The sequence below is a fragment of the Brassica rapa genome, chromosome A08 (genome assembly GCF_000309985.2).
Source record: "Brassica rapa cultivar Chiifu-401-42 chromosome A08, CAAS_Brap_v3.01, whole genome shotgun sequence".
NCBI classification, from domain to species: Eukaryota; Viridiplantae; Streptophyta; class Magnoliopsida; order Brassicales; family Brassicaceae; genus Brassica; species Brassica rapa.
This window is the reverse complement of record NC_024802.2, coordinates 11,010,784-11,023,567: the sequence shown is the minus strand read 5'-3', so window position 1 is coordinate 11,023,567 and position 12,784 is coordinate 11,010,784. Positions and strand designations below refer to the sequence as shown.

Genomic DNA, 12,784 nt, shown 5'->3' with positions numbered 1-12,784 from the left:
TATATATATATAGATTGTTTTCAGTTCTGATGATGGTAGGGGTTATACTAGTGGTCCACATGCAGTCTATGTTTTTTTTTTCACAGTCTATGTTTCAATGTGTGTGGATAAGAAACAAGGCAGAAACAAAAAGAAAGGATAAGAAACAAGGCAGAAGCAGTCAAATCTTTCTTTGGTCCATTCTCTCTTACGATACAAGGAAGAACTCAACTTGTTTTTTTTTCTTCACTTACACACTAGATATTCGTCGTCCACAACTCGAAATGATTATATCCAAGACCCTTATATTAAAATTATTATTAATAATTTCTTCTTCTCTTGTGAGCTTATCAATTTGATCAAGCTACCAAAAAAAAAAATAAGAACGTAACATATGGAACATCTATTTTAGCTGGAACTATATTATTATCTTCTATATTTGATAGTGCACATTACACAACACAACAACATCATGTAATTAAAACCAACCAAAACAGGAAATAAAATTTTACCAAAAGAAATGAAACAGAAAATATCTCTAATGTTGACCCATTAAACATCATAAAATATAATCCAAGCCACATTTATATCTCATTCTCTCATGAAAAAATATGTACATGCAAATAAGAGAGAAAATAGATCTTTAAGTTACATATATATTGAAATCTCTCTCTCAGTATATGTATATAGAAGTAATATATAAGTGTATATATGTAGTTTAATTATAGCTATCAATCAAGGCTCTTGCTTGAAAAAATTGGAAGGAAATATGTCCTTCAAGAGCTCATATTCACTTCCTTGGCGATACTCTTGATGAGAACTAGGGTTAGCATTCACATTACCATAACCACTCTGTCCGTATCCATAATCCAAAGCCGCCGTCCTAAACATATCATGTGTAAGACTTCTCGGATTCATGAAGTTAGCGGAGTACATAGCAGCCGCGGCGGAACTTCCCCGGAGATTAGTCGGTATCGGGTGGTTGTGTTGACCCTCGTAAGTTGTAATCACAACTGTTGGATCTTGCAATGATCTCTCCACTCGTTTCTTCACGTTGCATTTTTGCGTTGTGCATCTATAGTAACTCCTATTTTCGTTTTGGTACTATTAGTACCCAGTATATTTTTATCTAAAACAATTAAATGCAAATGAAAAATAAGTATGAGATTAAATTACCTTGGGTAAGGGCTATTTTTGACGGCCTTTTGGCCGTATTTTCTCCATCTATAACCATCTTCGAGATGATCAACTTCACTTTTAGTCATAAACGAGACTCGTGGCTCTCTTTCTTTCTTCTCCTCCTTTTTTTTCGTTTTGTTTCTGAAATCATGCATTATAAAATTACTTCAACATACGATATTGAAGTTCTAACAGAGGGTGTCAATTTTTCATTTCATAATATTTCATATAAAGTAGAAATAATCTTTTTTTTTTTAACTTTCAATAATGTTATTTTGAGATTTTTTTCTTGTGTGATATTTATTTCCTTTATATAAGTGACTTACACTGTTTTAGAACTTCGATTTTCTTCACGTCCATCTTCAGCCAACTCTCGTTTCCTCTGGCTCTTACCGCAGTCTTCGCCGGGATGATCAGCCTCGCTAGAGGAAGAAGATGTTGAAACCCTAGTGGGAGTCTCACCGGTAACGTCATTAGTTGCACAGCGATTTGATTCATGATCGATAGAAGAGTTGAAAACCTCCGAGGAAGGGGGAGAAAGGCCAAAAGTTTTCTGAAGTAGAGAGTCGTACGCACCCGGAGAACTGTGGAGGCCATGATCGAAACCGTTGTTGCCATAAGAAGATTGAGCTGAAGAAGGGAGATTCATCATTTCGTACAAAGAGAAAGATGAAGGGTATTGGTAGTTGTAGAGATCTTTGGTTTCGTTAGACATGGTGAAGAACAATGAAGAGAAGAAAAAAACGTGAAAGGAAGTAAAGAAGATAAAGATGAAGAGAGAAGAAAGTTTCTTAGGTTTGGGGATAAGTTTTTTTCCTAATAGGTATAGATTGGTGCTTGGACATTAACTAGCGTTCGTCTCTCTTTCTTGTATTTATGCATTTTGAAACTCAAAAAGAATGAGGATAAATAGTGGTAAATAATTGTATGCTTTGGCTAATTTGATTAGGAAATGAGTTATTTAAAAGTTCATTGGGATATATATAACTAGTGGTTTTCCGGCGCTACGCGCCGGGTTCATATATTTTATTTTTAAATGAATTTACATTTTATTTTATAGTTTTTGTAAAGAAAATATGTTCAAAAATATGAAGATGAGAAAATATGTTGAAAAATGATATATTTTCTGATCCATTTGATAGTAGTTAGCGACCATGGTGTATAACTTTTTTTTAAGTTGCTTAGTTCAAAGTGAAATAGCATAAGTGGTTGTGACTGATCGATTAAATAAAAGTATAATAAAAACCGATAGTCGTAACAAAGTTAATTTAGTTGAAATTTAAACATAAAGTACAGTTGATATTTGAGAAGGAAAAATGTCAATTTGTTTTTTGTGATTATCATGTTTGAAGGAAAAAAAAATTGTTTCATCCTAATAAAATAGTAACAATCCTCACATACTTTGTTTATGTCAAAGATTTGGCAATTTTTTGGGACTTCATTGTGACAGTATAAGTTAAATACTTTGTCTTCAAAGGGATCCTCAATCTAGTAAATGAATTATTAATCATACTCCTGCATTGATTGGACTTGAATTGACTATTTTCCAAAAATATTTTATCCAAATATTATTTTCCCTCTTCAAAATTTCTTCTTTAATTTTGACATTTTGTTTTACATTTTTCTTTTAATTTTGATTATATATTATGTTTAAATTTACTTAGCTGCTTTTTAAAAAATCATTTTCGGGTACCGTTGATGTTATGATACATAACTTCAGTCTCTGTTAACTAAGTGTTTATAAAAAAATTCTTGAATATATTGGTACTTTTATTTACTATTATAAATATTCTCATAAATTTGATATATACATCCATAAGAATTTCGAAATAGCTTTTTTTTTTAAAACCTAATTATATTTTTAAAAAATATATCATAATTTCTTAGTTTTTATCTATGATAGCTTTGTACATCTAATGAAAATAATATGCCTAATTTCTATTATTGTCTTGTTTATAAATATCATCTCTCTTGCAATAAGAATTTTATATAAAAAAACACATTGTGTGTTCTATTTTCACTTTCTACTTTGTTATGATGAGATGTATAAATGTTTATTTTAATTTTGTTATTAGCATTAATTGTAATTCATTCATTAGTTGTTTACCGCTTCTAATTTTAATGGTTGTCATTTTCTTCTGAGAAGGCGGATCTGAATTGTTTAGTACTGTTGACCATATGGGCATAAACATCCAAATTATAACATCATGAGAATATTTATTTTAAAATATATTTTAATCTTTTTGTTTCTTTTTTTGTGCACTACATATGATACGTGTGTTTTTGTTTTTATGTTAGTTTGGTTTATTTCTTGAATTGAATTCAAAAGCTCTTTGAGATTCCCCCAATCTTATATATTAAAACAGAAGTCACAACCTTGATTCATGTGTGATTTTTTTAAAAATAGACCTAATGGACCTATTCATAGAAATTCATACTATATTTTAATTCAGACTAATAATAAATATAATTTTTAAAATATTTTAATCATAGTATCTTTTGATATCTTTTCATTTTAAATATAAATATATTTATTTTAAAATTCTAACAAATCTGTTTAAAAAGATTTTTACAAGATCTTCATTTTCGAAATTATATTTAAATATTTTCACTAATTTCGAAATTAGTTTAAAATATTATTATACATTAATATATTTAATTATATAAAATGAAAAATAAAAAAATCTATAACATTTTAGTTATTATATAATCATAATCAATCATATTAAATTAAAATTATTATATTGAGCTAAATATAATAAAATTGTATTAAATTTACATATTTATATATTTTATTTTTGTAATTATAAAATATTTATGTTCAAAAATAAAATCTAATATGTTGGTAAGATGGGTTAACATTATCAAACTATATAATACATGTATTTTTAAAGTTAATAATATAAAATCTTTGCAACTACTTTAATCATAATATATTTTCATTTTAAATATAATATATATTTATATATTATATTTTGAAAATTCTAATAAATCTGTGTAATATTTAAACAATAACTTAATGTATTTTAAGTTATCGTTTAGAAATAAAAATAAATAAATTATAGTCATGATCACGTTAAAATATAATTATTATACTAAAATAAATATGATAAAATTATATTCAATTGATAAATTTATAAATTTTATTTTCATAAATATAAACTATTTATTTAAAATATAATATGATGATAGAACGGCTGAAAATTAACAAACTGTATAATACATATCTAAAAATTAACATATCTTACACTTTTATATATACAATAATAAATTATCTAAAATGAATAAGCATAAAAATATTGGTAAAAAGAAATCCAGTTTTGAAATACGGGTCAGAATTTAGCATAAATTAAATACAAAATTTTTTTTAAATATATTTTCTCATGAATATATTTATTTGCTTAATAACTAAATGCAAATACAATAAGATAAATATATAATAATAAGTGGTAAATACATAAGGTTTAAACAATTAATTAATTATAACATGTAAATTATAAAATTATTGTATTTGAAATAGTTATATAAATATTTATGTATATGATTAACATTAAAAATATATACCACTTATGTTATTTATTTATTTTTTTTTGTAACATACCACTTATGTTCTAAAACAATAATTTATGTATAGAAAAGTGAAAACAAACACCCGTGCGGTTGCACGGGTCAAAATCTAGTTACTCCATTAATAACTATATCAGCAGACGAATTCTCGACTCATAAGATTCATCTCACACCCAAATATCTCTATTTAATTTTCGTAGTTTCTATCTAACATCTAAGTTTTTATTTCTCCATGTTTCTTCTTTCTTCTGTAAAGCTGGCCATGTCGCTAAAATAACCAATAAAAACAGGGGTCATTAACATCATTCTGTATTGTATCGTCACTGGATTCCTGATTTCGTGTTCATGTTTGATTTAATAAATAATATATTATATTTACAAACTTGTTTAAAATAATATATCGGTGCAGATGTTCCAAGTGTTTTAAGTTTTAACATCTATTAGATTTAAAAGTGAAGGCTGATTTTTGACTAATAAATACAAATTTGCTGAACCCGGCGCGTAGTTTTCTTTTATCAAATTAAATTATACATAATCTAAGCTTGGTTTATAAATTCGTGTCTGTGTGACGTTGGATGTGGTTTGAGGAGAGCTATAAGCTAGTACTGGAGGGATACTGGTAGGTCTTACACCTGCGATGAAACAATATATATTGTATCGTGGTTACTCACAGTATCTATAGATAGTTTTGTCATGTATACGTATCAGCAAAAAACATGGCAATTGTTGAGTGTGTGAGTATAGTTGTGGATTTTCGGATGCCGGAAAGGACAGAGTTATGGAAGCACGACAAACCTTTCATGATGCGTGTAAATTGTTTGGTTCGCGCTGTTGCGGCGTGCTTACCTTCCCAAATCATCTACATTGGCAAAACGCTGAATTAATGGCAACCATAGCTACAATGTTTACGGTCTACCCTACACTGCCTGGCTGTGGATTTATAAAGTGTAGAACATTTTACCTAAACGTACTCTTCCCCTAGTCGAGTTGGTCCGGCTGATAGCTCTCTCGTTCAACCATGGGCGTCCAACATCACAATCTGTGTAAACAACAAATAATGAAGTTGTTTAAGGGTATTTGGAAGAAAGTAGGAGGCAGTGGTTAGTTACCTCGTAGTTTGATTTTGAGTTCATTACCCGGAAAGTTGATTTGATCTCAGCTCTCTTCACCATATTAAAAAGGCAGAGCTCTTGGGGAGGATTAATTCGATACATGTTCTAAGGAAAATAGGTAGCCTTTCTCGAGGAAAAAGACGATAAAATGGTGAGATGAGTTTTTGAGAATAACAACCTATCTGCTTGTCTTGGTATCGCTTTTGTAACGGTTTTTCTTATCACTGGAGAGTAATTAGTGGATGAATAAAAGTTTGCGTATTAGCTATTCTAATTTGAATATATAAAACACTAACAACTCTGCACCTTTTTCTAATGTACACCCTACGATTCCACTTAATTAAAAATATTTTCCCATATTTAGACGCCGACATGAATCTTGTGATTTCTTGCACTGTTTCTTTTTTTCCTCGGTCTTTGTCCAACAAATATTTGGAACACTGAACTTCAGGATGGAATTAACAGCGTTTAATGCTTATAGAGTTTTACAAATGTATTTCATATTAATCCAGTTTATAATTCTGGGTTGTTTCCACAAATCTCAAAAACAGAAAAAAGAAGGAAAAAAACAAAAGAAGCCACCAATATGGTTCATAATGTATCCAACTTTTTACCCCACCATACTTGGTAGGACCGGAGAAGGAGCCTTCGTCGTTGTCACAAACCCTATGAGAACAATATTTTACAGTGGGATTAGGTGCCGCTGAAGATGTGAGAGTGATTAAACAAATTAAAAGACAGGGCCTTTTTACTTTTTAAGGTAGGGGCTCCAAAGTCATGATCAAATAAAAATGGGCCGGCGTCCTGAAATCAAAGCCAACCATAAATTAGATATAATGTGTGATGGCTATGCTAACCGACACTGATGTCAAGCTATATACAATAACATAGCATGTGCCATGACTTTCCTCAAAGTCATTGTAGAGTTATGTTAATTTCTTCTCTAATGTATCCAACACTCCAACAACCTAATGGGGAGACCCTAGTGTACAAATGTTGACAGAGAGTTGGTTCTTAACTCTAACAAAGTTAGATTTAATATGATCTGCAAGAACAACCTTTGGTTCAACATCAGAGCCAAGCAATTTTTTAGCCAGGAGCGCTGCAAGCCCGTCAATACACTCAGACAGAGAGGAATGTCCCTACAGAGTGAAGAAACCCACTTATTGATCCTTGACCAAACGGAGAAAGCACATATATGTTTAAGGAGGGAAATAAATTTGCAAAAGGATAGTCGTGGGTATCGAGCCATACCTATCAAGCCTTATAGTTGCCATAAGGCATTGAGTACTATGGGTCTCTTTGTTGTTGTAAGCTGTTCTGATACAACTAACTTCGCCAACGATATCTGTCACAGCCAAGACAACAATTAAGTGTACCTGCCAGTGAATTGTATAATAAAATTATGGATCCCTTATAAAGGATGTTTAAAGATTTAAACCTTGTAACTCAGTATTCGTGTTGGCAAGTGCGAAAAGCCAGTCATGATTGCAGAACCGAAAACTCTTCCTCTGGATCAGCTCATTGGTTTAAGTGAGCTCAACAAAGATGGTATGCTCGGTGAACCTAATAGACACAGGAGCATCCCCAAACCTGAAGCTCGGGTTGCTTCATGCCACATCGAAAACACTTAGCTCATAAACCAAGCCTTCTTGCAAGACATGTCTGAAGGTGTTTAGCCGGTGAACGTTGATCGACCCTTGTATAAGCGTAGCCTGCGAATGGAGAGGATGGATCAGAGAAACAAAATTGCGTCTCTCTATAACTGTAATTAAAAAGTTAGATAATGTTACAATAAACCTTCGCATCAATTCACCATGCATCATCCCTTCATCATTTGTTTGTATCGGCCAGCCTTCAGCTCTGAAAAATGAATTTGAGAAATTGCCATGATCGATAAGAACAAAATTAGGCCTAAACTAAATCAAATAACAAAAATTCGAAATTCTGAAAAGGTAAAGGATTGAGCTTGCGCAATCTTCAGGTGTATATATACACGGAACTAAGCTCCTCAAGGTGAGCTACATTGAAAAATGGTTAGTGGGATTACTTGATTCAATGACGTTAATGCTTAGCGTAACGGTGGCTGCGAGAAGGAAGCATAATTGTTGCCGTTTACCCAACTCCGGCGACAGAAACAGCTGCGTAAGAGAAGAGAAGGTCGAAAGGGTTAGTTCTAAACATAATGCTCGAGAATTAAAGTTACAGCCCAATTAGAGAACATAATTTTAGCAACGAAAATTAAGAAAACACGTGGCATCTTTTGCCCCTACTACTCTGATGACATGGCAGCAGGAGGTGAGAGAAAACCCTGTTTTATATATATAGACTAGGGATATTCCGGCGCTACGCGCCGGGGTCGGACGTTGATTCTTTTCGGTTAGTTGGCAGTCCATTTGAGTCTGAATTATTAGTTGTTGCCTTTTAAGATTTGGGGGTTGTGAACTAATAATAGATTTTAGGAGTGCATGTTAGTAGATGTCATGATGTAATGTCAATGCTTTCTTACTCTCGGTGAATGAATTTTGGGATTTTTTTTACTTATGTGTTAGATGCCGGTTTTTCGGCTTACGCATATATTACGGTTTTTATTTATTTGTTTAATTTAAGAGTCATTACAGGAGAGAGTAGGAATATATTTTGTAACTTAAAGTGAAAAATAAAGTGATAATATTGTTTATTCATGATAGGAAAACTAATGAAAATTAATGAAATTATTTACTAATTTTAATATGCTAATATTTAATTTATACAACTGATAATAGTTTTAACTATCTGTATTTGTTGATCTTGTTAAAAAGCATAAGTTTTTCTCATCACTAAATTTGTTTATCCAAATGTAGTTGTTTTACATCTTTCAATAGTTATTATATAGTGAATAAAATTAAATTAATACAAATATAATATTGCTTTTATAAATATATGTACTCATTATTTAAAATGTTATTATATATTTTATATTTTGCCAACTTTATTATACATATTATTAAAATGGTTTTATTTATGTATTGGATATTCTTGTTTGGAAGGCCATTGAATTATTTGCGAAAAAAGCAGTTTAGGCTTTAAATCTTTTTAAGTTAAAGCAAGCGGATTTCCTAGGAACCAATATTAGCTTTATTATTGGTTTAATTAAATTCAACAGAATGTGTATGATTTGATAAAACATGTTTAATTTTCAGACTAAAATTTTGTAAATACAATGAGGTAACTTTATAATCAAGTAGTTGCTTTTAACATTACCATTTATCAAAGCACATTAAGAAAAAAGAGTTTTATAACATCACATACCAAAAGAATAGAGAGAAAGTTTTGTTTCATAACACATAGTAAATAGTCTAACGAAGTTTAGAACCGAAGAAAAGTTAAACTCAACGGACCAAAAGTTTATATTCATTGGTCGGTTCTGATGAAACGTCAAAAATAATATTGATTTGATTGTCATAAAATATTTTTTTGGTAAAATTGTTCATATAAATTCACATGTTTTTATTTATGTTTTGGTTCCATTTTTAGCTGCATTTGGTTATATATGTTTGACCTGGTTTTTCTTTGGACTATAAATTCTCTGTATATTAGTATTTATTTTTGGCAATTTTAAAAATAATATATAACATATAACTCTGAAATATGCTCAAATAAATTAAATTAATATGAAAATTGGTTAATTTTGAATATTTGAATATTTGTGTGTTTGAACTGTTGTTGAATCTTTATTTTGGCTATTTTGTGTAGTTTTTAGATATTTTTTTATTTTTTCGGATAATAAAATCTTTTAGATAGTTGTGCAATATTATTTTAGAAAATAATTAAAATATTTAAATTTATAATTCTGAACCACACATACTTCAGAGAACTCTGAACATATACTACTTTTTGGGTTGGGTTATTTTGTTCAGCCCTAATTCTCTGTAATGAATATATAGGAAACACTTTCAAGTACTTAAAAAAAAACTCTCAATAAATCCTTTTTATTTTAGATAATAGTATAATACACTATTAGTGCTCTCGTTTAATCATAAATATTATTGTATATTGGTACAATGATTAACGATGTAGACGTAAATATCCGTGACACTACTTTTGCCCAAGAAACGTTGAATATTTGAGCAAACATTACATGAGGGAATTGGTAATCGATAACGCTAGTAAGATTTAGCCCCTTCAACCATGTCTCTTTGGTTGGGATACCTATCACACTGCACACATTAAAGAATATCTAGCTTCGAAGAGAGAGAGCGAAGAGACAACAACTTTAGTCAGAATAGCACCCATAGCCCACATATCTGAAACACAATAAAAATTACACCATTCTTAAGACATGGACCAATACCATATTAAAACACTTTTTATTTGAATCTTGAGAACACTAACCAACTTTTGACGTGTACACATATGACTGTAGTCGGTACGTCTGGTGCCATGTACCTGTTAGAAATTTAGAGTAATCGCAATCAGCACATGCATCATTCAATTACAATACAATGATTGTAAGGACTCATTCCAACAGATTAGAGATGTGAACCTTACCAGCGTGTCTAGACATACTCTGTATATTCGAATGGACCTCCCAGGCTACGCCAAGATCAGTGATCTTAATGATGACATTTTTAGAGAACATATTTTCTGCATAAGAGAAATAAATATAAATATGATTCAACTATAACTGCTAAAAAACTTGAAAACGGAATCAAAATACACATCACACGTGTACCTGACTTTAGATCACGATGGAAGTATCCACGCTGAGGCATGCAAGAAAAGACTTGAAAGCACCAATTTTAGACATCAAATTCCTCAAGAAGATTAATACAATCATTCATACGATATGAAACCTTCACTTCCCTCAGATTAATACATTCTTCCCAAGAGATATACATCCTGTTCATCATTTTTAAACTGCAACCTGTCCAAGAAAACTTTAGTACCCTAAAATCAAGTACAAATGGTATAGAAGCCGTGTTCTCTCGTAAAATAAAACAACTTACAGCTTCACCAGTCAGTTTATAGTTCATTGACAGCTCGCCAAACATTCTGAAAATTTCCATAATAAGAACCAGTATATAGGGACTAAAACAACTTGTTTTTACTGTAAGGATCAGGTTTAGAAGAGGCTTTAAGACTATGCGCAGAAAGGAAAGCTTGCTGATATCAGCCCTGTAAAATGCATAGATGCCAAAAACAGTGATGTTCAAAGAATATAACGTAAAAGAACGTCCAAGACTTTGAACTTGAATTTGAAACTCCTGCAGCTATCTAAAACAGTCCACAAAACAAAACAGGAATTTGAACTTTCATCACAATAGAATTAATAAGATACGGATAGATCTGGTTTTACCTCACTTGTGTTAACATGATATCAAGCTCTTTGATGGGCTCATACAGTTTTGATTGATCTTTGGAGTCCATGTTCTGCAAAAATCAGCCAGTAATAACGTTTCTAAGAGGCGATAATTGAAGCTGTATATAAGTAGAGATATCTGTCCAGTTTATGGAAAAATTCAACAGCGTTTCCAGCAATTACCACATGAACTATCTGAGTTGCAAAGCTTAGTTCCTGTTCAAACCAGCATATTATACATTAGAAACTAAAGGAAAAAAATATGGAAGAAACTCATCAGAGGCATGCGTGTTGAAATAACAGAGAATTAGAGGAATGACTTTCAATGAACAGGCCCGGCAATAGCAAAACGTACGTAGTAATCTTCTTTGATAGATGTAGTATAAGAGATTGCTTTCAGATATGACGACAGTCATGAGGTTAGCAAAAGGAAAAGAACATAGTCAAACTTACTAAGATCCAAAGGCCAGCTCTCAAATCGGCAAGAGTGTACGCCTGTGTTGGAGTCTATGCTTGACAGAGATTGTCTTTACTGGTATCGTGGCGGCGAGGCTGTTCATCGCAGGCAACAAACACATTTATAGGAGGAGCCTCAATCGGTTACCTTGGAAGATGTTGAGGGCGATGAAATGCAAGAGAATGGAAAGAGTGGTTCAAATCACGTAATTGTTCACTACAGCCGTTACAAAGCTATCGCTCAGAGGCGGTGGAATCTGGAAGGATACGGTTGTTTTTTGTTTTGTATCTCCAACATTGAAATGGCAGAAACCGTATCAACATCTGGGACTTTAACGAAAGACCATAAGGGAGCCCAATATATTTTCAGAGACCAACATCTGGCCCATTCCACAAGATGCGACAATACAAAAAAAATTTGAACGAAAGTGTCTGACACGTGTCCAAAATTGCCCTATGGTGAAGGCTGACGTGGAGGGCTATGTGCAGAGCACAACTCTACTTTATTATATAAGACTAGGGATTAACCCGGGCTACGCCCGGGATTTTTATTTTTTTCTAATTTAAGTTGTTAAATTATTTATATTTAGGCTATGATTTATATTTATATAAATGTTAAAATGCATGTCATAATTAAAATTTATTTTTAAATTTTAACACGTTAAATTAACATATTTTTTACTATTTAAATATTTTTTTGTAATTTTATTGGCTATTTAGTTATCATATTTAGCAAAACTATCTTTTGAGTGTTGGAATAAATGTTTTAGAGATTTTATTAAACTGCAGAGTATTTTTGGATCGACCACATGCTCAACATTCGATCGATCCGTAAAAAGATGGTCGATCTCCTTGGCCAGGTAAGTACAATTTTAGCAAAAATATCTTTTATTTTCAAATATTAAGTATATAACTATTCTTTTTAATATTTTTTTAATTGTATTTTTGATTAAATTATTGTATTATAATGGTTATGTAAATATTTTTTGTGATGTTTGAATTTTTGTTGTTCGTATACTTAACCTAGATGATATTGATGTTTAACAATTTATTGTTTTCTGGGAATAGAAAATAATGATATATCAAAACGTATCTAATACTTGTTAAATGATAGTATAATGTAAATTACATCCATTATTTGAAAATAAAC

At 31.1% G+C, this 12,784-nt stretch overlaps 2 protein-coding genes and 1 long non-coding RNA gene across 4 annotated transcripts; all 3 read right to left on the bottom strand.

Moving 5' to 3' along the window:
• Positions 1 to 90: 90 nt before the first annotated feature.
• Positions 91 to 3,678, bottom strand: LOC103848608 (WRKY transcription factor 28). Its single transcript, XM_009125484.2, has 3 exons — positions 1,485 to 3,678; positions 1,156 to 1,299; positions 91 to 1,066 (listed from the first exon to the last, which is right to left on the bottom strand). Exons 1-3 carry the CDS (start codon positions 1,871 to 1,873, stop codon positions 715 to 717), a joined length of 885 nt encoding a protein of 294 aa, XP_009123732.1. The 5' UTR covers positions 1,874 to 3,678; the 3' UTR covers positions 91 to 714.
• A 1,357-nt stretch (positions 3,679 to 5,035) lies between these two features.
• LOC103848607 lies at positions 5,036 to 8,093 on the bottom strand. The gene is made up of 7 exons (XR_629148.3): positions 7,888 to 8,093; positions 7,638 to 7,700; positions 7,279 to 7,552; positions 7,092 to 7,185; positions 6,896 to 6,979; positions 6,590 to 6,641; positions 5,036 to 6,503 (listed from the first exon to the last, which is right to left on the bottom strand). It is a non-coding gene; the product is annotated as an uncharacterized LOC103848607 (long non-coding RNA).
• Positions 8,094 to 9,549: 1,456 nt separating this feature from the next.
• On the bottom strand, positions 9,550 to 12,279 carry LOC103848699 (cyclin-dependent kinase F-4-like). Of its 2 annotated transcripts, XR_004450261.1 has the most exons (8): positions 11,632 to 12,278; positions 11,362 to 11,394; positions 11,176 to 11,249; positions 10,826 to 10,994; positions 10,552 to 10,743; positions 10,368 to 10,463; positions 10,212 to 10,265; positions 9,550 to 10,123 (listed from the first exon to the last, which is right to left on the bottom strand). XR_004450261.1 is itself a non-coding variant. In XM_033277397.1 (5 exons), exons 2-5 carry the CDS (start codon positions 10,589 to 10,591, stop codon positions 10,032 to 10,034), a joined length of 282 nt encoding a protein of 93 aa, XP_033133288.1. In that variant the 5' UTR covers positions 10,592 to 10,743; positions 10,826 to 12,279; the 3' UTR covers positions 9,550 to 10,031. The 2 variants fall into 2 exon arrangements, 1 of the variants encoding a protein (XP_033133288.1); XM_033277397.1 differs by having other exon boundaries at positions 10,826 to 12,279.
• Between the last annotated feature and the right edge of the window lie 505 nt (positions 12,280 to 12,784).